We start from the raw sequence: 23,529 nt of genomic DNA, 5'->3' as shown, positions 1-23,529 counted from the left end.
CTGGTTCTGTCTAAAGCAGCCTGGTGACAATTTCTAAGCTGTGCAGGAAAAGATCCGTTTCCATAGCAATTCTGGCCACTTTCTGCCCACATGCAGCACTCTCCATGTTCCTGGACACAAAACACAGCTGCTGTGGAAGACAGGCCTAAGTGGCAACACCAAGATGGAAAAGAATAGACAAACAGAAACTCCTCTCTTATGGCTGCATATAATTCAAAGTAAAAATTCAGGTTTGTAATATATAAAAAGGAAGGGGGGGGGGGGGAGAAAAAAAAACAAACAAAAAACCCCAACAACAATAAAAACAACTGAACAGACTTGAAGACCCAGCTCTAAGAGTCAGCAAAATAATATGTTTTGGAGACAAGGAAGAATTTTTTGTGTCTCTTCTTATGTGGAGACTTTCATGTGATATAGCACAAGCTACTGGGAGCTAAACCATACAAAAGCCACAAGCACCATGCAGCATTCTTCCCTCTTTTGTTGTTGTTGGGTTTTTTTGTGTTGCCTTGGTGGCATGAGAACGGGAAGGAATGGTGGTTTGACTTCTTCTCTGAGAGGAAAAGAAATCTCACTCCTGAAGAACACAAGGCAACCATTTTTGTGGAGTTTTAAAACCATAATACTTTTTTCACCTGCTTTAGAGAGGTGACCCTGGAAAACCCACCCCCACTCCCCCTTACACACTTCCCTTGCCAAGAACACAGTGAGGAAGACTGCAGAATGACCCACAAGCACCAGCCCTATAAGGCTCCAGGCAGTTTTGAGAGCACAGCAGGCTAACCCACAATGCTGTAGTACCTGCACAGTTCTTGTTGAAATCATTCCAGGAAAGAATATACAAAGAAATCTCAAGGCAAATACAAGTGTGCTCAAAGGCAACATGAGAAAGCATAAGGTCTAAACAAAATAAGCTAAAGGCAAAAATTAAGCATCATGTTAGACTGGCTCTAAGGAAGTATGAAGACAATCTCTCTCCTCTTATTTGCACCTTCCTCCCCTTTCTGCACTATTTGGATTCCTTAAAATAAGTCTGTAATGCTAAATCTCCCAGAAGGACAATTAAATGTCTTAAGCATACTGAGAAATTTCTCTGTGCATCTATCTTCACAAAAACACAAAACAGTTGTCTCTTAAAGATTCCATCTGAAGATCAGTTTAGAGCCTTAGTTATCTATAGCTTATTTTTTAAAAGCAAACAAAAAATGGTGACTACGACAAGAACAAAATAAAACCCATTAAACCCTCAACCCCACACAAAAACCCCCAAAAACTCCAACACCCCAAACCTCACACCCTAAAAAAACACACTCAAACAGGAACCATCTTCCTACAGTCCTTCTAGAAGTATAAAACACCATCACCATGACAGGTGTCTGTTTTGGTCCAAGGAGTAAGCCAGCAGACTAAATATTCATGGGGATTTGAGTGCCTTACCCCTCACAGTGGATCTGAGGAACATCACTGTTGGTTCCTGGAAGATGCCAAAACAAATATAGTACATGTACTCATTGCCTTGGTCGTAATACGTTCCAAGCAGACACAGCCTTTCACCATATCACAGTATCATCAGAGTTGGAAGAGACCTCACAGATCATCAAGTCCAACCCTTTACCACAGAGCTCAAGGCCAGACCATGACACCAAGTGCCACGTCCAACCTTGCCTTGAACTGCCCCAGGGACGGCGACTCCACCACCTCCCCGGGCAGCCCATTCCAGTGTCCAATGACTCTCTCAGTGAAGAACTTTCTCCTCACCTCCAGCCTACATCTCCCTTGGCGCAGCCTGAGGCTGTGCCCTCTTGTTCTGGCGCTGGCCACCTGAGAGAAGAGAGCAACCTCCTCCTGGCCACAACCACCCCTCAGGTAGTTGTAGACAGCAATAAGGTCTCCCTTGAGCCTCCTCTTCTCCAGGCTAAACAATCCCAGCTCCCTCAGCCTCTCCTCGTAGGGCTGTGCTCAAGGCCTCTCCCCAGCCTCGTCGCCCTTCTCTGGACACGCTCAAGCATCTCAATGTCCCTCCTAAACTGGGGGGCCCAGAACTGAACACAGTACTCAAGGTGTGGTCTAACCAGTGCAGAATACAGGGGCAGAATGACCTCCCTGCTCCTGCTGACCACACCATTCCTGATGCAGGCCAGGATGCCACTGGCTCTCTTGGCCACATATATACCAGACAATGGTCTCATAATTTTTTTGGGACAAGAGGCCAAAAAAATAACAACATAGCCTCCTTCTCAGCCAACTTTCTTAAAGTACAAGTATCCAATTAAAGTGCTTACTCCATCACTTGAAAATGCCTTTCAGATCTCCCAATGCCTGTAGCAGATTCTGCAACAAAAATCCCTGCCATGACCACTTTCCCCATGTATTGTGAACACAAATCTGTAGTATACTGAAAGTGAAACGCACAATAGCAGCATGAAACACATAGAACTGAATATGTTAATAAAGACAGAACTGTTCAGATATTCTTGGATGTTTATTCAAACAATATGTAGCCCCAGTTTTCAAAGGATCAGTGATGCTGCTGGAGTTTTTCCAAAAGCCTGAACTATGGATCAAGTTTCTGTGCACAAGGCTGGGGTCAATACATGACAGAGTAAATGCCTAATAGAGACTCAGTCATATTATTTCACTTCCATAAAGATACAGTTACTCATGCTCAAAGCTGTCGGACGCAGCTTTCCGTCCCTTCTCCTTTCCCCTCCCAGCTCATATAGACAACTTGTTTTGTCTAATGTGATGAACATTTATCTCCTGACAGGGCAAGAGTTGGCAATACTACAATCATCCTTCCCTCCATCTCTGTTTAATCAGAGACATTTGAGAGGAAGTGGTTGCAGGGAAGCAAAGTCCTATTTTCCAGGCTCGTGCTGCCATGGGCAATCAATTTAGAGCAAAGGCTCCATCTTGAAAACATCAACCAGAATGAAAAAAAGATAAGGTCAAAAATTATAACATCAGCTCCAAACATTCCTCCAGGTCCAGCTGCTCCCCTGGGCTCTTCTAGCATAGCTGACAGCACAGCTGGAAGAATATCTGCTTTCTGTGCTGACTGGTGCCATGGGGTCCTCAGCCTCAAACTAATTGCCCCTCATCCATTCCTGCAATTTAAGGAAAACTACTGGAGCATCAGCCCTGCCTGACAGTTAGAAAAAAATGCAGTTTGCTGAACATAGCTGGAGCCCTCTCTCCTCTGATCCCCCATCCAGCAAAATGGCAAAGAAACAGATTTCCTTACCAGGCACCACTGTTTGCTGCCCTTGCACCAGGGAAGGAACATAACCATTACTGACATGCAAATATAGCAAACAACAGAAGTGACCTAAGCCTGGAAGAAACATTTTAATAGTGGGACAACCAGACACCCTGATTTCACCTCTCCATTTCCTCTGAAATTCTACAGGATGACGTTTCTCCCTAGAGTTTCATCAGGAAATATTTTTCCCCTCATCTCATGCTATAGATGTGAGGAATTATCTATGGTATGAGCGGGAAAAGCAATAGACATGGGCCCTGCTCCTATCTATGGTATGAGCGGGAAAAGCAATAGACATGGGCCCTGCTCCTTTTGCTGCTTGTCACAGCATTCAGCAAAAGGGAAATTCTGAAAAATGAATTGTTCAGGGGAAAATAATGACCAGGTTGACTTGGAAACATTGTTCTACCTCAGGATGAACAGTGCTGAGCTAAAGTAGCTGTGCCCTGAATGAAGCTTGTTCAGAGGTACAGAATCAGATCAGCCACTAGAGCAGAGACTACAGGGACTTTCTCAAGGCACTTAGTCTTGTCCCACTTTATGTCTCCTCTCCACTGCCAAAGAACATCCTTCTGAAGTAAAGCACAAATTGAAAAAGGTTGCTGTTACCTTCATCTTGAAACAGACGTTCTACAGAAAAGCAGCAAGGTCACTGTTCCTACGCAGAAGTAGCCATATAGGCTCAGTTCTTTCTTAAATGCAGTGACCTCCAGATCTACTAGTGGCTAACCCCAGATATCAAGCACTCACTGCTGAGCCTAACTGCCCTGAAGATGTGAGCATCAGCGAAAGTATTTCTCTCCTTCCCTGTATTTAGACAGGGAGATTCAAAGTTCAGTTCTATCTACATCTACCTACACTTATCTTACTCATGAACTAGCAAGAAAATCTGGGTCAGAAATACACATGTACACCCACACACTTAGTGCACCCTCCCCAGGGAGAGAGCAAGCAGCCTTACCCTGAAAATGCCTCAGACTAGATCAGATATGTAAATGTGTGAGCACAATGTGTCTAGACTGCCACTGTGGAGATTGATGAATGCCTATTGAAGGCTCCCATCAGCTGTCAAGACCACTGAGTTCAGATAGTTGCTGATACCACTAAGGGATGCACATTCCAAATGTCTTACATGGCTAAGTATTTGAGTAATTATATTTAAGTTGGGAAAAAAAACACAAACATAGCCTCACAATAGCCCTTCACTTGAGCCATTGCTGAGATAAAACAATTCCCATAGTAAATAGTAAGATTCCCATCAGATGATAGCAGAAAAGTTATTATTGCTCACGGCAGCGGCAAAAGCACACACAAACAAAAGCATAAACCAAAGACGCTTTCTACTGCCCTACGAACCCTAACAGAAGACATCATATGTGAGGGGTACGTTTATTTTTGCCCACAGATGAGCAATGTTAACATGCAACTAACACCAGTAGAGATGAGAGGTGATAGCAGGAAACCTGAAGGGAACTTGAGTGATCATCTGATTTCAGAGACAAAAGAGCCCAGAAGAGCATTTTGCAAGACCAGCCCTCTTAACAATCTTCTGAGAGGCACGAGATCAATATTCCTTTTTCTTCCTCATGGCCCAATAAAAGTATGCATTTATCCACACAGGTGCATTTGGGTAGTTCCTCTAGAACTTCCTTAATGCTTTAACAGATTTGACTAGACAGGCTTACAAGCACCTGAGTATTAAACCAGGCCTGACCTTACCAATGCAGGAAATGAGCTGTATCATTGCACCTTTTCCTCCCCAGAGCTTTCAAAGGACCCTTTCAATGCAACAGCAGCATAAGGCAGGAGCAAAACAGAGGCTGAAAGCCCTGGGAACATCAGAGGTCTCACACATTTTTCAGAGTGACAGTCTGGACAGTAGCTGCTCGCTACCACCTTTTAGGTTTTTAATCAGAATCAGAATCCTTCAGTCCTTTCCAGAATCTTCAAGGAGCTGTTAACTGCCTCCACCAAGACAGAGAAGCTCAGGATGTTCATCAGTCCCCGTGACTATGCAGTAACAAATGCACGTTGCAGTGGCATCCTTCCTTGTAAAATCCTACCCCATCAATTTATCAGTGAAAACCCTTTTCTATCTCCAAGATGAGAAGGAGTAAAAGCTTTAAGGCCAGCCAACACATCCCAGGGCAATTTCATCCCTGTCAGAACTTGTTGCTTCAGCAAATGTTTACAAGTTAGTGACCACTGGCTACAATTATCACTGAGGGCTAAGCTCCTTCCCTGTGCCTTGAAGGGTGAAGCATTTCTCTATCTAGACCTTCAAAGGAGAGTGATGCCACACTCACCTAAGAGTTGCTGGCAGCAGGACATATTCTACAATATAAGCAAGCAATGAATTCTCCCGGAAGCAGGAAAGTCAGCAGCAGCATGAACTGCATGAGAATATGCTCACGTACAGAGCATTCCACTGAATTAAAAAATAAGGCATTGATTTTGTTACTCGTTTTTGTATTTAACTCAATATTAATCTCTGCATACAAATGCTTCTTCCCTGCTGCCACTTTCTAATGCCTCAGCAGAATTTCTAGTCAGCAGCAGAAACAGAGATGTAGGTCCAAAGAACAAATCGATTCGTCTGCTACAAAGACAAACTGTATGTGAGAAGAGAGCTCTGAGCAGGTTGTCAGTCAAAGTCTCTGTTCTCATTTATCTGTGAGTATCTCCTGTAGGCCACAGGTAAGAACAATGGAGAAGAAAGCCAAGAACACTTACGCAAGGCATGCCACTCATCCTGGCGGATTGTCTTGGTGATGTTGTAGGTGAGGTTCTTGGGAATGGTCGCTGAGGAGTAGTGGTACTTGATGTATGTGCACCGCTCAACTGCTCCTGAGAAGGGCAAAATGCAGAAGAGAAAGTGTTATTAAATGAATGCAACATGCCCTCCCAGTTGTAGACCACATAGATTTGTCAGCCAAGAGCAAAGGCTAGGAACAAAGCCATGCCTACCATCGGTTCATTGTGACAATCAGTGCTATCTTTGGCCCATGACAAGCACAAGCTACCTGTAGGGTAAGCAGGCATCCAAATTTCTAATAGGCCAAATGCCCTGCAGCATCTGCCAGAGCATCACCATGAGATATATATATGCAGTAAATCACCTCTGCTTTTGTTTATTTTCTCAGAAGTATGAGCTAGCAGCAGCATTACAAACACTTACTGTGTAGAAACTGTAAATACACTTCTTTGCTTATCGTGCAGTAATGTGTTCCAATGCCCATCCTCCAAACACCTTTGCATAGAAAACATAATAGAGATATCCTGAACCCCTTCTACCCCACAGAAGCAAGACAAGCAGAAGGATATGTGACAAGCTATGACATGTCTCCTGACAGTACTCGGATGCTTTCATAGCAGGCTCAGAAACAGAATTTATTGGCAACCCTGAATAATGAGCCTCACGTGGTAGCATGAATGGCTGAAATGGGCAATTTTCTCCTGCAGTCAGGATTTCAACTCTGTTTCATGGGTAAAAAGTACCACATACTGCTTCTGTTTGTCTTCTGGTCACATTATTGCGTTCTCCTTTTACAGCCACTTCCCTTCCCCGACAATAATCGCACCTCAGGCCCTGACCTCCTGGCATCTTTCTGTGCAGTTAGCATTCTGTGCAGTTAGGTCTGGCACAGCCTGATGCTTTCCATGAATTACAGCCTAGCCAAATTCTTCATCTAATCAGGAATATGTGATAGTACTACAAGTTTTGCGCTGATGAAAACCAGTGAGGTTTCCTACATCAGTTTTGCCAGCATCCTCCACTAACACTTGCTTTATAAAACCTTCTTAAAGAGTTGTCAGATTCAAAGTTCATGAAAGTAATTTTTCCATTAATATTATGTATTTTGGATCAGGCCTTTAATAACTAAATAAGCATCCTTAATGTGGTTGGCCACACTGCTGCTAACTACCACCGGTCAGAGAAGCAGCTATGCTGGAAATGCTTTTACGTATTAAAAATACATTAAGATAGGCACTCAATAGAATAAATTAAATGAAGTAGTGAATTATATAAATAAGAAATAGTCCTATACTATGAGGCAGCTAGAGGACACTTACTGTACTGAAAAGTCAGAACCATTAGCCTTCTATCAACAGCTCCAATGTGTTAAATATAATTTTATGTCACTAGAAACACAAGTTTCTACCTGAGGTTGCAAAAATATTATTTAGCACAAACTTAGATCATACACTCTGAATCCACAGCATGAGTAAGAAAACCCATTAAATAAAATCATTAGTTACATCACAGTCTACTAGCATCTCCCAAAGATAGTACAACGCAAACATTTGAGGTCCTCATTGTTTGCTCCTCTTCAGCATTCTTCACGTTCTGCCTTTGACAGCAATTAGATTAGACAAAGCCAAATATTATAGGGTGGAAAGGCAAAATATTTACATATGTATCCGCCTGCCCTGACAGCGTGATGGGCTTCTGTGTGAGTCTGCACCATCTGGGCACCAAATGTACGCCCAGAATTAAAGTTTCAAACCAAGGACGGTGTTTAAAAAAAGACAGCTAGTGTGCAAAGAGCTGTAAAAAGGCCTCAGAACACAACCTTGCCTTCTCATAGGTTTTCCTACCCTCTTTTGTTCAGCTGCTTTTATGGATCAGAAGCATTGGCAAGAAAATGGAAAATGCTTATTTGTCAGGAAATAATCTTTAAGTTATCAGAGGTCTTCCCAAGGAAGAGATTTATATAGAACAGCAGAAAAGCACGCAGAGCCAAGACTGAAAATAAAAGCATACAGAAGGAAGGAAAAGGGGGGGGGGGGGGGGGGAATCCTGTTCAACTATAATCAGCAGAAAGCATTTCCTTGTATGCCAGAGTTTAATTTCTAGCAAGGTCCACCACAGTGTTTTTGTTTTTACTGCAGGTACTGTTAGAAGCAATGCAGTGAGCTGTTCACTATCTTCTATCACCAAAATCTAAAGCAGAAAGAGAGATTATGGTCTGAATTCAGGTCATCACTTCAACATATATGTAATTTTGGGCTTATGCTTACATCCCTTTGGCTTTAGTGACAATCAAGTACACATTTCAGGGACTGTATAGAATTAAATACAACTGAAGTGGCAATGGTTCAATGGTGGCTGAAGTAGGGGCAGATTTGAATGGTAAATTCCATCATGATCTCCTTTCCAGCTACACATTATATCACAACATTGTCCCCCACTCTAAATAATGTGCTATTAGCTAATAAAATTCACAACTCCAACCAAGAACATGTAGGAACCCGAAGGTAAAGTGATGTTCAGTGTACATGGCAAGATACATGCATCTTTTTTTCCTCTACTTTTCTCTGTAATATCAGGGCTGGCTGACATATGCACTCAACAGGGCTGAGCAGAGTGCAGAGTACCTGGCAATTGTCCTGACTACTTGTCTTACACAGAGAAACAGATCCTCAGGTCAGACAGACAAGCACGCTGCTTCTGGATTTTCACCCTCTCTGAATCATTAATCACAGGTTCACTGCTAAAATAGCTAAGCCAAATTAATTTTTCGTTGCAGGGTTCAAACTAATTCAGTTACCAGGCTCAACAGAGGGATAAACGGGTGAAATGTAATGGTCTGATATACCAAAGGCCAGCTTGCATGAGCTAATGGGGACTTTTGGCTTTAGGCTATTAAACCCTCCTATAAAGGCTGAGTTTAATACACTCAGGAGAATGTAGCTTGAAGTGTCTCAGAGCTGTCTTCTATTAGCTTTCAGCACTTCAGTTACTTCAGACTCTACAACAGCAGCAACCACTGGAGAGAGCACACAGCCATCTTTCCCTGCTTCTAGGAGAGGTAGGCAGGGTCTTACTTTTAACTTCAAGCTTTTATTGCCCAGAATGATAAAGTTTGTGATTGCTTTACATTTTAAACATGAGCCATTCATCTAAACCTGCTCTCACAGGTACAGATGAGTGATCCCACTGAGCTAATTCAACTTCAACAGTGTATATCTAGCTGGAGGTGAGAATTAGCTTTTGAAACTTAGAAAAAGGCTTTCACTTGCCTGGACTTGCCAATAAAAAAATAGAAAAAGGATGAATTTATAGGTATGTTTCAAGAATTTACACTTTCACTGTGATCACATAGTTTAGTCTTCTGCATAACACAGGCTAAGTCATCTGGGAGCTGGCCACAAAAAGTAATCCTTCACTTAGTGTTGTATGAAACCAATCATTTGCAAGAGCAGTTAGGTGTCAGTAATTCAGATTCAGCTCAAGATGGCATACAGAAGAGTTACTTGCCCAGGTTATCCAACTACACTGCCTTCCTGCCACTGAGGACTACAAGAATTCACTTTCTTTTCTCAAGGCTGCAGATCATGGGGCTATCTTTCAAGGTTAAAGTACACATTAGTCCAATTCCTGTGAGCAAGTTACCTTTGGTAGTTGGAGAGCTCAAATCTACCCATAAGAATTTCTCTGCAGGATTCCTCAGGTAAGAGCAATCCGGAACCCCAGGTAAGTGCAAGGAGCCAGCAGCTCACTTGCACTGGATGAACTATTCCACACTCAACAATCTGGCACTGACATGACAGTCACCTTGCCTTCTGTGGCATCCACTCTTCTCTTGCAGCACGTGTGTTGATTTCTACGCAGGATCTAGTGGTACAGCCAGCATTTGTTTCATTACATTGCCTGCCAAGGCTTTTGATGTGATTTGCTTCCCAGAAAAGACTGTCATAGATGTGCTGAGTCTTTGCTACCTCCAGGAAGCTTTTCCTTCCTGTGTGTTGTAGATACTTCTAAATGAACTGTTGCTAGCACAAAATTTCGTTCCACCAAAGTCACCTTTTGTGCTAACTCTAATTTTTACAAATCGGTTTGAGAATTACTACAGAAGCAGTTCCCAGTAAAAGGAATCTTAGCCTCTGGCTTGCAAACTGCACTCACTACATGTACTTGCCATTCTTATGAGAAAATGCCTTCTGTATGACAGACTGCCTTAATTCCATGTTTAGGCTACTGTTTCTTCACTGGGAAGATACATCTATACCAAGTAGACAAAAGATGGAGATCGGCCATTTAGCTTCTAATTGTCTCACAGTATCATCAGGGTTGGAAGAGACCTCACAGATCATCAAGTCCAACCCTTTACCACAGAGCTCAAGGCTAGACCATAGCACCAAGTGCCACGTCCAACCTTGCCTTGAACAGCTCCAGGGACAGCAACTCCACCACCTCCCCGGGCAGCCCATTCCAGTGTCCAATGACTCTCTCAGGGAAGAACTTTCTCCTCACCTCCAGCCTACATCTCCCCTGGCGCAGCCTGAGGCTGTGTCCTCTTGTTCTGGTGCTGGCCACCTGAGAGAAGAGAGCAACCTCCTCCTGGCCACAACCACCCCTCAGGTAGTTGTAGACAGCAATAAGGTCACCCCTGAGCCTCCTCTTCTCCAGGCTAAACAATCCCAGCTCCCTCAGCCTCTCCTCATAGGGCTTGTGCTCGAGACCTCTCACCAGCCTCATCACCCTTCTCTAGACATGCTCAAGCATCTCAATGTCCCTCCTAAACTGGGGGCCCCAGAACTGAACACAGCACTCAATCATCTCACATCAGCTTCAGAAAAATACATAGGGCAAAGGAATTTTATAGGGTTTTGTTCCTAGTATAACATTCCAGTAAGGTTTCATGGGGCTACGATCGTAGTTAGGGATAGGAACAGGTTACACAACACCATTGCATGTGGCACATCTGTATGTTAATGTTTTTGAAGTCTTGCCTCCCTTGGAAAAGTTCATCATTAAATTGTGCTAGCATGTCATGCAGGCTCCAAACCAGCCCTTGAGAATTGTTGCCCTCAGCTGTATTTGCTACCCTCAGTCTCCTCAATCATTTCATATGAAGAATTCATTACAATTTATCTGCAGGTTTAGATGAGGCTGTTGCTGAAGCATGCATTAACTAGTAAAACTAAACCCTGGAGGAAAACAGGAGGAAAAAATAGGGTCTACTTTGACCAGCTGCTATGGCAGAATGGCAGTCAGATATGCTGACTAGTTAACGAGCCAAGTAAGTAACTATCTTCTTGATGAAGGCAAAGACTTCATTAGGAAGTACTGCAAGACATTTAGCAGGATTATTTCATTACCTCTGGAGTAATACTAACCATGAAAGTACTGCTTATGTGTTAGTGCCCATGCATAAATACATTAATACCAAAAATATCATAGAATCACAGAATTTCAGGGACTGGAGGAGACCTCAAAAGATCATCTAGTCCAACCTCCCTGCCACAGGAGGATCGCCTCTACCAGATCACACAGGAACACATTCAGGAGGTCTTTGAATACCTCCAGAGAGAGAGAGACTACACAACTCCCCTGGGCAGCCTGTTCCAGTGTTCTGTCACACTCACAGTGAAAGAAATCCTCCTCAAGATTACATGAAACTTCCTATGCCTCAGCTTCCACCCATTGCCCTTTGTCTTGTCACTGGCATCACCAAGCAGAGCCTGGCTCCAGCCTGCTGGCACTCACCCTTTACATATCTATAAACACTGATGAGGTCACATCTCCGTCTCCTCTTCTCCAAGCTAAAGAGCCCCAGCTCCCTCAGGCTCTCCTCATAAAAGAGATGTTCCATTTCCTCAATCATCTTTGTGGCTCTGTGCTGGACTCTCTCGAGCAGTTCTTTGTCCTTCTTGATGTGGGGGACCCAGAACTGGACACAGTACTCCAGCTGCATCCTCACCAGGGCAGAATAGAGGGACAGGAGAACCTCTTTCAACCTACTACCCACAGCCCTTTTAAGACACCTGAGAACAGCATTGGCCCTCCTGGCCACAAAGGCACATTACTGGCTCATGGTCAACCTCTCATCCACTAGGACCCCCAGATCCTTTTCCCCTTTGCTGCTTTCCAGCTGGTCACTCCCCAACCAATACTGATACCTGGCATTTTTCCTTCCCAAGTGCAAGACTCTACACTTGCCCTTGTTAATGCAGGAACACTATTCTTCTGTATCATAGAATTATTTATGTTAGATGCATCCTATAGGTGTCAACCAGCCCAATCCTCTGCTCAAAGTCAAATTGAAAGATAGTTCATGCTGTTTAAGACCTTGCCCACTCAAGCTTTAAACACTCCAAGAATGGAGTTGCACATCTTTGAGCACTGGGTCGAACATTTGACCACCTTCATTATGATTTTTTTTTCTCCTCCTACTTAATCAGAATTTCCCTTGGTGCCACAAATAGCTTGAATACTAGAATACCTAAGGGTAAAGGTCTAAAAAGTAAATAATATGCAAATAACACCACCTTAATCAACATGCACAATGAATATTCATTATCTCATATGCATAAATAGAAGCCAATGTTCTAATTAGTGGAGCTCAAGATAGATTTTCAGCTGCAGTATGGGGCAAATTTTTAGACCAGGAGATCAGATTTGTTCATGGCTGGCTCTGATATCCTCCTGAATTGACATTCAGCTTGGTCTACAGTAGGTCTTGTTGCAAGTTGTTTTAGACAAAGTAAAACAACTTCTAGTACTGGAAATTGGGCTGATGCATCCCTTCAGTTGGCCTGTTGGAGTTTGTGTCTTTGAGGTTTAAGACTAAGCTGCTAACCTCTAGCTGCTGCCTCTGCAGGTGGGTAGAAGTGCACTATCAGCTTCTCTGCATGATTTTTATGCTCGTGTCCAAGTCAGAGAGAGTGATGTGATACAGTCCCCTTCCCTGTTTACAGACCCACCCAAGGTCATGACTAGGAGACGCAACAAATGCCTATGTGGCAACAATTAGCAGGTATCAGGGGTGCACCTTTGAAAATAACCTCCTGATCATCTCTAGTTACTGTGTTTTGGTTCATAACTTTGTGTGCTGTAAGACCATATCAGCTAGATTCTTCACAACCAAAACCGAACTGGAAGATGAGCTAAAAGGAATTCAACTACTAGTGCAAGAGGAGAGCCAGGCCAAAGTAACATCCCCTCTCTGAAAATACAAAGTGAGCATCATGTCTAGGCTGAACATGAGCCAGCAGTGTGCCCAGGTTGCCAAGAGAACCAAAGGCATCCTGGCCTTTATCAGGAACTCTTTGGCCAGTAGGACAAGGGAGGTTATTCTGCCCCTGTACTCAACACTGGTCAGCCTACACCTTGAGTACTGTGTCCAGTTCTGGGCTCCTCAATTCAAGAGAGATGTTAAGATACTGGAACATGTCCAGAGAAGGGTGACAAAATTGTTGAGGGGCCTGGAACACAGCCCTATGAGGAAAGGCTGAGGGAGCTGGGGTTGTTTAGCCTGGAGAAGAGGAGGCTCAGGGGTCATCTCATTGTGATCTGCAACTACCTGAAAGGAGGCTGTAGCCAGGTGGGAGTTGGTCTCTTCTCCCAGACAACCAGCAACAGAACAAGGGGACACAGTCTCAAGTTGTGCTAGGGGAGGTCTAGGCTGGATGTTAGGAGGAAGTTCTTCCCAGAGAGAGTGATTGGCATTGGAATGGGCTGCACAGGGAGGTGGTGGAGTCACCATCCCTGGAGCTGTTCAAGAAAAGCCTGGATGAGGCACTTAGTGCCATGGTCTGGTTGATTGGATAGAGCTGGGTGATAGGTAGGACTGGATGATCTTAGAGATCTCTTCCAACCTGATTGATTCTATGCTTGTTTCTTACAAATCTAACTCCATGGTACCACACTGCTTGCAAATGTAAATCTAACCTGTGCTGTGTTTATTCAGTTAGAACAACCCTAGTAAGGACAGCTAAAGGAAGTTCAGCCCCCACTGACCCAAGCTGCAGGAAAGCTTCCTACAAGGATGCCTTACCTACCTAAATTGTTCATCTCCAAGACTGGGGAGAACACACAAGAACATAGGAAGAAGAAGTGGTTCTGTTCTCTTGCAAGCTCTTTGATTCAGAGCCAATTTCCTGCATGAAAATAAATAATCATTTGCTAACTGTACTTACTATAAATGTACTTACAAGCACACCAGGTGCTTTTTTATTCCTTCCTAGGTAAAATTCAAAGTTTGCTAGGCTGCCAGTGGCAAAGGGATATTTCCAATAGCCAGAAATCTATATCATCACCTAAAGTTGGCCTTCTATATTTAGATGCCTTTACTGGCCATCAGAACATTTAATGAACACGAACTTCAGCTAAATATGCTCAGAAGGTAACAGCACCCTCTGTTTTACCTGAAGGAAAAGCTTGCTTGTATTGACCGAGTTGGCAGCCACTGAAAGGATGAGACATTCATAAGATAAATATTCATCCCTGAAATGGCACATACCCAGCAAATACATTAAGAGACTGTACAGCTTAAAGATTTTCATTAGGGAAGCAAATAAAGGTTTTTTCAGTGTCACAGGCAGAACCTTCCTACTTTTTTTCCTGCCATTTTTCATTTACAGTTCATCTCACTTGATTTCCAAATAAAGGTTCCCTCAGAGCCTCTCAGTAAAACTTGCCAGATAAAGCTCAGTTGATAAAGAAGTCCTGTAAAATCCCAGTGAAAACATAGCAGGGGAGATGGTTGGAAGAATCCAACATAGTGTAGTATACTGTACTATCCATACAGAAATGGAGTAGCATTCCATTTCTTCTCATTCTTCTCTGGTCATCTGGGATGAAAACCTGCCAGCTCACATTCAGTACTAATCTATTAGACCTCTAGAGATATGGAGAAATACAAAGCACACGTGCAATCCATGTATGCAGTCCATGAAGTTCGTGGATCTCCAGATACACACAACAGCTTTATCATGTGCAAGCTGTATGGTGACCAGATTCCAGGAGATTCCAAACTGATACACCTACATTTCAATTTCAACTCATTTCCACAACAAAATATCTAAATATCTTTTTCAATCACTGTGTGAGTGGAGGTAAAAGCAGCACTGCCAGAGCAGAGGAAGAAGAAAGTGCATGAACAGCTTTTGCCAGGTCTCTTCCTCACATGCTTTCTGGATATCCCAGCAACCAGCTGGCAGAAGATAAATATTCCACCCATGATAAGAAGAGAATCCAAGCATGAGACCAAAAGCCAAATTTGCATTGGAAAGTGATGAGCTTACACTTTCTCTCCAGGGACCAAGGGAAGGGGATGGCAAGGAAGCTGGAGCGAGAGGATGGTTATGAAACACTTTACTTCAGCTATTAATAACAGTGTCCAAGTTACAGGGCACTTGAGAGGAGGAAGGCATCCCCTTGCTTCTATTAATCTTTATGTCCACCTATTTGCATTGGGCTGGCCACAGGAGAGGGAGAAGGAGAGAACAAATGAAAAGTAAAGGAGGTCAAAAGTGCTGAAAAATATTTGCTCCTCCTTGTTTGGAGGCAGAAATTAAATGATCAATAAAAAGTCACCGAGACAGCAATTACTGGTAAAAACTCACTGCTGACCCAATAGCTCATGGAACAAAGCATTATCTCAGCATTGCTATCACACCAAAGAAAAGGCACAGCAACAGCTATGCCATGCAATATAGGAGTGTACATATTTTATATGAATGTACATCCTCTGATTCTCAGAGAGATACTCCCAGGAAGCTTGGTATTTATAGAGCCAGCTTTGAAGTCCCTTACAAAGATGTGTGGGAAGCAGGGTCCCAAGCTGTAAGGAAGAAAGTAAGCATGAGTCTGCTGATTCTGTTGAGGATCTGTCATCACACGCAGTGAAGTCTCAGAATGCCTGTCTCTGTACCTTGGTTAGCTCTTTATGCTGCTTTGTAACATAAATGTGCCTTTCTATACACAATTACTCCTCTACTTCTTAAAGTGAGAGGAACACAGAGAAGTGCTTATGTCTTTATACTTCAGTTTATAGCTGGCTCCACAACTTGCTGAGCTGGAGAAAGCACTTAGTTTTCTTGTAGCACTTCAACCTCATGTTTAAACAGCAGAAATGACATTGTGACAGTCAGATGTTTCACCCTACATTAGGGAACTTAAACAGAGACTTAACACAAACTAATCTCCCAGAAGGTTCCATTTACAGGCTCAGCCTCATCTAGCACCTACAGCAGTCTCTTAACAACATAACTTAAAGTGCTTATATGGGTTATGCAACTTATCTGTCTCTTATTTATTTTGATCTTGCTTTTTTTCTCTTAAGTGAGCTTAGGAGTGGGGAGAAAGTAAGTTTCACAGTTCTCACTTGGATATAAATTTTGGTGAGAATAAGTAGAGAGAAGGATTAAGTTCTTGTCAGGAGTCATATCTGAGGTTCACAGGAATTAAAATAAGGTGACCAATTTTTAGAAGAATAACTATATTATTCCCTTATCTGAAGGACTGGCACAAAGTCAAAAAGCATTTTGCTTATATGCTGAAGTTGAGATGTGGTTTCCTAACTCACATGGTTACTTCTAGAGGTGAATTAATTTGCTTTAAGTTTTGGGAAGTACAACACCATTAGCACGGATCCTGTTTTTCACTTTTTAAATGAACAGCATTGTATAGAAACCACAGGATTTGAAAGAATTGCAATTCCAAAAAAAAACTACCAGCAGGCAACCAGCCTACCAAAGAAAGAAGTGAGGAAGTATTCCAGCACCAGCTTTTCAGCAAGGCTGGGTTTTTTTTCCCCATGAAAAAATTACAGCATGGATAGACCAGAAAGGGTTCACCCTGCTATGCCCACAAACTGTTTTCTCACTTTACTATGCACTGAGCTAGTAACTTCCTTTGCTGATAGAACAGACTATCTCTAAGAATCCTACTGAGACTTTAAAACTACACAAACAGAAGACTCTGGACCACAGTTTCTCTGTGGTGGGAAGATTCCCTTCTTAATAAGAACATCCCTGTCTTCTGGATTCAGTGAGATTTCTTATGCTGTCCACAGTCTAGTTATTTCAAATAATGGTTAGGGTAATGTGGTTGGAAGAAAGGCATTTTCAAGGTATCACTTCATAAACAAAGCAAAGCATGTCCTAGATAAAAGTACCCTGATGTTATTAAATATATGTGCAGCTAACAGACCAGACCATCCCTAAGCAAGCAGAGTTTCCCCTACAAGTTCCTAATGTCTCTTGCCCTATAAAGTCTACCAACTGAATATCTGCTAAGATCAAGCAGCCTAATAGACAAAAGCTACCAAAACTACATTGAAATAAACCTTGGGACTATTTACTGGCAAATGGAAACCACTAAATTATAAAGATAATGTCTATAATGGCTCTCCAAAGTAAAGAGTAGATTCACATTTGACAATGCTCTTTCCCTGTAAAGCCATTTCCTGGATTGCCCTTGCTGAAATTATTCATTAACTGGTGAGCTACCATTATTAAATGACAAGAATACTCCATCTTCCTTTGTAAAAGGGTATGCATTCAGTGGGACAAAAGATTTCACAGCTGACTGCTCTTTCCCTGCAAGACTACTGCACTATTGTAACTGGACCTACTATCATACACAAAGGCTCTAATCCTATAAAGGCCTTAAGTAATTAACTGTAGTATATATATTTATAAAGCACTCCTTGAACACTAAAACTGAAAGACACAACTAAAGGGAAAGGGAGAAGATGATAAAGATGGTGGTAAGAAGATCAGACAGCTGTACTGTGAAATCCAAGATGAGCTAAAGCACAATTTGATCATTCTAAAACCTATGAACCACAGATACAGTTAATATATTTGCAGCTATCTCAAATCATAAGCTGTTCCTCCTGTACAGGAGGAATGATTCCTGAAGAGGCATTCAAAATAAGAAAGGCTGGTGGATGTCATCAAAAACTATTTCTCCAATTGTCTGGACTATGCCCTTGCTTATCTAGTCATGAGTTTTGCAATACCATCATACAGCCTGACATCGAGCACCTCTTCACAAAATGCTACCCGCATCAAATTCTGACTGCACTGAAGCGTACTTAAGTCAACAGTGTAGGGCTAGAACCTCACCATCACTGCTGAAAACACTGCGCCAAAAGTGCAACATATGTTTCAGGGGGCCACAATCTGAGAAGGGACCAACTTATTTTCTGCTCCAAGCTTTCATCTGCTTATTCCCAATACAAAACCGGGAGGACCAGGGTATGCCAACAGATGCTAGACACAGGAAAGTTCATAGTGAGAAGAACTATTCCCAACATGGATTTCAACTGAGAATCAATTTACACTAGTAAATCCCAAAGGAAACTTGTTTCCAGACATATCAGCCAAGATTTGCAGCATTTCTTTCCTTTCAAGCCGTGCAAAATGTGCCACTTAATGTAGAAATAGAAAATGGCAGAAGCCAGCCCTGTTTACGTAACAGGGCAGCAAAACAAAGTAGAGAAAGTCCAAGAGCATTTATAATTTTTTTTTACACACCACAGAAAGTTATAGGTTGTTGTGACCCCAGCTTAGACTCAGAGCTGGCATATATTTACATGTAGGAAGTCTAATGTGGGATGACAATTTCTCATCCAGTGGACAAATGTCTACTTTTGGGTCAGAGCAGATCAGGGGAGAGACTGGACTTTTGCTGTTGGGGTGGGGTTTTTTTGCAGAGAGAGGTAGATGCTGCTTTGCTTTGGAATAGTGTTCTGGCATGATGTTCTCTTGCCTAAAACATACTTCTGTCATTTGGCAAAAGTAGCCTACCACTTCTTGCATCTTCCCATTTCAAAAGTCAGTGTGAAATTGCAACATGGATTAAGAGAAGGGCTGGGTGGATGCCAATCTACCACCTCATTTCTTTCCTCTTATTTTGTCAGGGCCCATGTTCCATCTCTCAGGCTCTAAAAGCATGAGACTTCAGACCACTGATTGCAGGATCAGGTGAAGAAGATCCAGGATGATTCTTACCATGCCTCCACTGGACCATCAGCCACTCCAATGAAGGGTACGAAGAGAACATGTCTATTTAACTGAAAACACATTCTTTAGAAAACATCCAAGCCTTTAAAGAAATATGCCATTAACTTTATTCTTATCCCTTAAGGTTTTGCAATATCAGGTTAAATTACAGCAATTGTGACAAAAATCTTAGTAAAGAGATATAGCTGCAAGCTGATCTTGCCATAGATCACATCCACCAGGGTGAGCCAAATGCAGCAGTAGGAAGAGACTGCAGTAAAAGTTCAGTGAGCAAACTAGATTCAAATCACTTTCAGCAAAAATATTAAGTACAGCTTAACTCAAAGGGAACAAGAGATTAAGATGGCAGGTACATGGCTGAGATTCAGGGAAGCACTCTCAGGACAAGGAGACTAAGGAAGGAGAAGCAAAAAAGCTAGTCTCATACTGCAGTAGAAATGCAGTGGGGGTTAGGCAAGTGCCAGACTCAGTGGCACAACAGACAATGCCTCTGACTATCCTAAAATAGAGTTGTCATTGCTGGAATCATCTAAGGAAACAAACACTAACATGGCTTCCCCCAGCAACTGATGAGCACGATCACACCTAGAGAAAAAGCACCCATGCTTACATGGTTAACAGAATGAGTTACTGCACTTAGTTTGTAGGTACACAACCGTGCAACAAGAAAAAAGAGCTAGCAGCACAGAGCTGTAAAAGAAAAGGGAAGACAAATGAGCAACAATAGCCCGAGTTCTGAAATTGGGAACATCATCCCACATCTCTGCATAACTCATTTGCACACATGGTGGATTTTATACCTTAAGGATTAAACAGCTTTTCTAAGATACCCACAGAAGCTGCAGGATACAGGGATAACCATGCTCAGTACAGGGAGACTGTTCTGGCAAAAATATTCCTGTCCTGGGATATCAGAAAGGGAACAGCTTGAAGGTGCATGACTGTGACTTCATCCACACAAAAAGGAAGCCTTTGCCAGGAGCATGCACAGGGACTGAGAACGGATATTAGCACTTCCCAACAGATTACAATAGAGGAAAAAAATATCTCAGCAATATAGAATCCCAAAGGTCTAATAATTATTTTTCCAAAAATCAGTGGGCAAGTGGTGTCCTGGATACCCCAAAATTCCTTTCCCTTCGTGGTTTGAATGGGAGATGAAAGGCATGAAAAACCTTCCCCTGCCCCACAGGCATGAAAGGGGGTGCAAAGGGCTCTTCTGGCACAAGGGGTCACCTGTGCAGATGCCTGCACTGGAATTGGGCTGGTGATTGGCTGTGCTCTTCATGCCTAGGCAGTGGTAACTCTGCTCTTTGTCTAGGAAAGGTATAAATATTGGGGTACTTCCTGCCTCAGAGTTCTCCCCAGCCTGCATAGTTCCTGCAGAAAGACACCCCTGGCGCTCTGAAGTACAAGCTCCTGAGGGACAGGACCATCCCTGCTTTGGACAGCTTCCCACCATAAGCACCCCCTCTAAGCAAACCTGGTAGGCCTAATGAGCCTCAGATGTCTTTTCATAGAATCAACCAGGTTGGAAGAGACCTCCAAGATCATCCACTCCAACCTATCCCCCAGCCCTAACCAATCAACTAGACCATGGCACTAAGTGCCTCATCCAGGCTTTTCTTGAAGACCCCCAGGGACGGTGCCTCCACCACCTCCCTGGGCAGCCCATTCCAATGGGAAATCACTCTCTCTGTGAAGAACTTCTTCCTAATATCCAGCCTAGACCTACCCTGGCACAACTTGAGACTGTGTCCCCTTGTTCTATTGCTGGTTGCCTGGGAGAAGAGGTCACTCCCCACCTGGCTACAATGCCTCTTCAGGTAGTTGTAGACAGTAATAAGATTACCCCTGAGCCTCCTCTTCTCCAGGCTAAACAACCCCAGCTCCCTCAACCTCTCCTCATAGGATTTGTGCTCCAGGCCCCTCACCAGCTTTGTTGCCCTTCTCTGGACATGTTCCAGCACCTCAACATCTTTCTTGAATTGAGGGGCCCAGAACTGGACACAGTACTCAAAGAGAACGAGCAGACAAGCATCTGGGCTGCCCTTTCTCTCAGCCTAACTCACCTGTGAGTAAACTTCTGTCTTAGCCTGATTAATAGTGGGGAATTCTATGTTTAGTAGCTTAGCCTTTTCCACCTCCTGACTTCTAAAATAGTCAAGTTTATCTACAGTATCCTCATAAGATCTTCTCAGTCAAACTGAACCTGCTAATTAAAACTAAATTAATTTCTGTATATAGCTTTGGAGGCAAGTTTCAGGAAAATAAAACAATTCTATTTTTATATGTATTCCTGACTTGGCCACATTAATTTCCTGCCTCCACAACAAGTGGCCTAGAAGTGTAGAATCCTTCAGAAGGTACAAAACAGACATTCCTAGGTAGTATTTCTCACTTTTTGGCAAGCATCTTTCCTGCAGGTAAATAAGCAAGTGACCTTAAAGAGTGAGAAATGACAGCATTCATCCATTCCCCACAGCCTTTCAGCTGCAGAAGAAGGATATGGCTATGAACTTGCACAACGACAATTTACTTTAAGGAAGAATGTAGAGCATTCCATGTCATGTAGAAGATAATATTTAAGAACACTGGCTGTCATCATCAGGAGAGAGCAAGAGAAAATATCTTTATTCTCCATTTAGGTTTCCAGCAGACTTTTTATTTCAGCAGTTCTGTGGCAGTAACCAGAAATCAGGTCAAGCTCTGTGCAGCCATGAAATTAAAACTGTCCCAGGCCAAATTCCTTTACAAATTTATAAAATTTCAAGTGCTTCTGAATGTTTCCAATACCACACCTGAGAAGCTGATTTTTTCCTGGGGTGGGAGAGATAGACTTTTAAAAAAGGTTAAAATAATTGTATATATTGTGAACCAGGTGGAACAGGTTCACCGCACTCAAACATACGTCTCACCTACTCACACAGCTTTGTTATGCTCAACTATACGTCTCACCTACCCACAACAACTCTTCCTAGAGGACAAGTTTATTATTTTATTAGTCATAAAATTATGAAAACAGAGTTTGCAACAGTTTTGGTTGTTTAGAAGACTCAGTGTCCGGTAACCAAAGGTGGCCAAGAGAGCCAATGGCATCCTGGCCTGCACCAGGAATGGTGTGGTCAGCAGGAGCAGGGAGGTCATTCTGCCCCTGTACTCTGCACTGGTTAGACCACACCTTGAGTACTGTGTTCAGTTCTGGGCCCCCCAGTTTAGGAAGGACATTGAGATGCTTGAGCGTGTCCAGCGAAGGATGATGAGAGACCTTGAGCACAGCCCTACGGGGAGAGGCTGAGGGAGCTGGGATTGTTTAGCCTGGAGAAGAGGAGGCTCAGGGGTGACCTTATTGCTGTCTACAACTACCTGAGGGGTGGTTGTGGCCAGGGGGAGGTTGCTCTCTTCTCTCAGGTGGCCAGCGCCAGAACAAGAGGGCACAGCCTCAGGCTGCGCCAGGGGAGATTTAGGCTGGAGGTGAGGAGAAAGTTCTTCACTGAGAGAGTCATTGGACACTGGAATGGGCTGCCCGGGGAGGTGGTGGAGTCGCCGTCCCTGGAGCTGTTCAAGGCAGGATTGGACGTGGCACTTGGTGCCATGGTCTAGCCTTGAGCTCTGTGGTAAAGGGTTGGACTTGATGATCTGTGAGGTCTCTTCCAACCCTGATGATACTGTGATACCCTTTGGATTCCATGTGGAAGTGATATATGGTCACATAAGCTGCAGATAGCCTCTGCAGGCTTCTTTGAGACTCAACATGCTCCTCTGATTTAATCAGATGCCTTTTGAATGATTAGGATAAATCACGTCTGAAGTTTTGATCACCCTGTTACCTTTTATTCCATGCCACAAAGTACAAAATCAGTAAGAAGGATTACTACAAATGATTGCACAAGACCAACAGCAATAGTATAATACTTAAAACATTCCAGCACTACACAGCTCTGCAGCTTCTCATCACTGATACTGTGCAACTAAAGACCCAAATATGCTGCCCTGGCCATGAGGCTGAGCATGACTTCTCCTCTGCTACTACTTGTAATCCCATAAAGTAATATTATGGGACCTTTGTGCACAGTGGCTGTAGAATGACAGTCTCACTTTCAGCAGGAGAAAAGCAGATTCCTGTCACCACAGACACTCTTAACAGGAGACTTTTTTTCAGTATATGCTAGAGATAGTCTGTTACTTAGCTCTATATGGACAACGTTGGTGCCTGCTGGACCATCTGCCTACTGTTAAAAAGGACAGGGATGATCACCAGAGTGCCTTGTCAAAAATGAGTACCCCCCTACTTGCAAAAATGCGTATATGTGCAGCTGTGCCACATCAAGGATGCAGTCAGATAGTCCTAGGCAGGAAGATGAGAGATTAAAAAATGAGCTGTAATGCTCTGCCACTTCATGTAAAAACAAGATGGAAAGTTCTCAGAGTATCTTTCACTAAGGTTAGTATCAGACTCTGATCTGTACAAGCTGATGTCTCAAACATTGTGTGAGGCAGTAGCC

At 43.1% G+C, this 23,529-nt stretch overlaps 1 protein-coding gene across 2 annotated transcripts in view; it reads right to left on the bottom strand.

Moving 5' to 3' along the window:
• Nucleotides 1–23,529, bottom strand: part of TMEM178B (transmembrane protein 178B) — a 234,391-nt gene that overhangs the window by 162,566 nt on the left and 48,296 nt on the right. For both annotated transcript variants that reach the window (XM_064155520.1, XM_064155519.1), the window contains exon 2: nt 5,996–6,109. In XM_064155520.1, the coding sequence (XP_064011590.1) occupies nt 5,996–6,109 (114 nt within the window). The remainder of the gene's footprint in view (nt 1–5,995; nt 6,110–23,529) is intronic.

This window comes from Pogoniulus pusillus, chromosome 15, assembly GCF_015220805.1.
Source record: "Pogoniulus pusillus isolate bPogPus1 chromosome 15, bPogPus1.pri, whole genome shotgun sequence".
In the NCBI taxonomy this organism is placed as follows: Eukaryota; Metazoa; Chordata; class Aves; order Piciformes; family Lybiidae; genus Pogoniulus; species Pogoniulus pusillus.
This window is presented reverse-complemented; position numbering and strand designations above follow the sequence as displayed.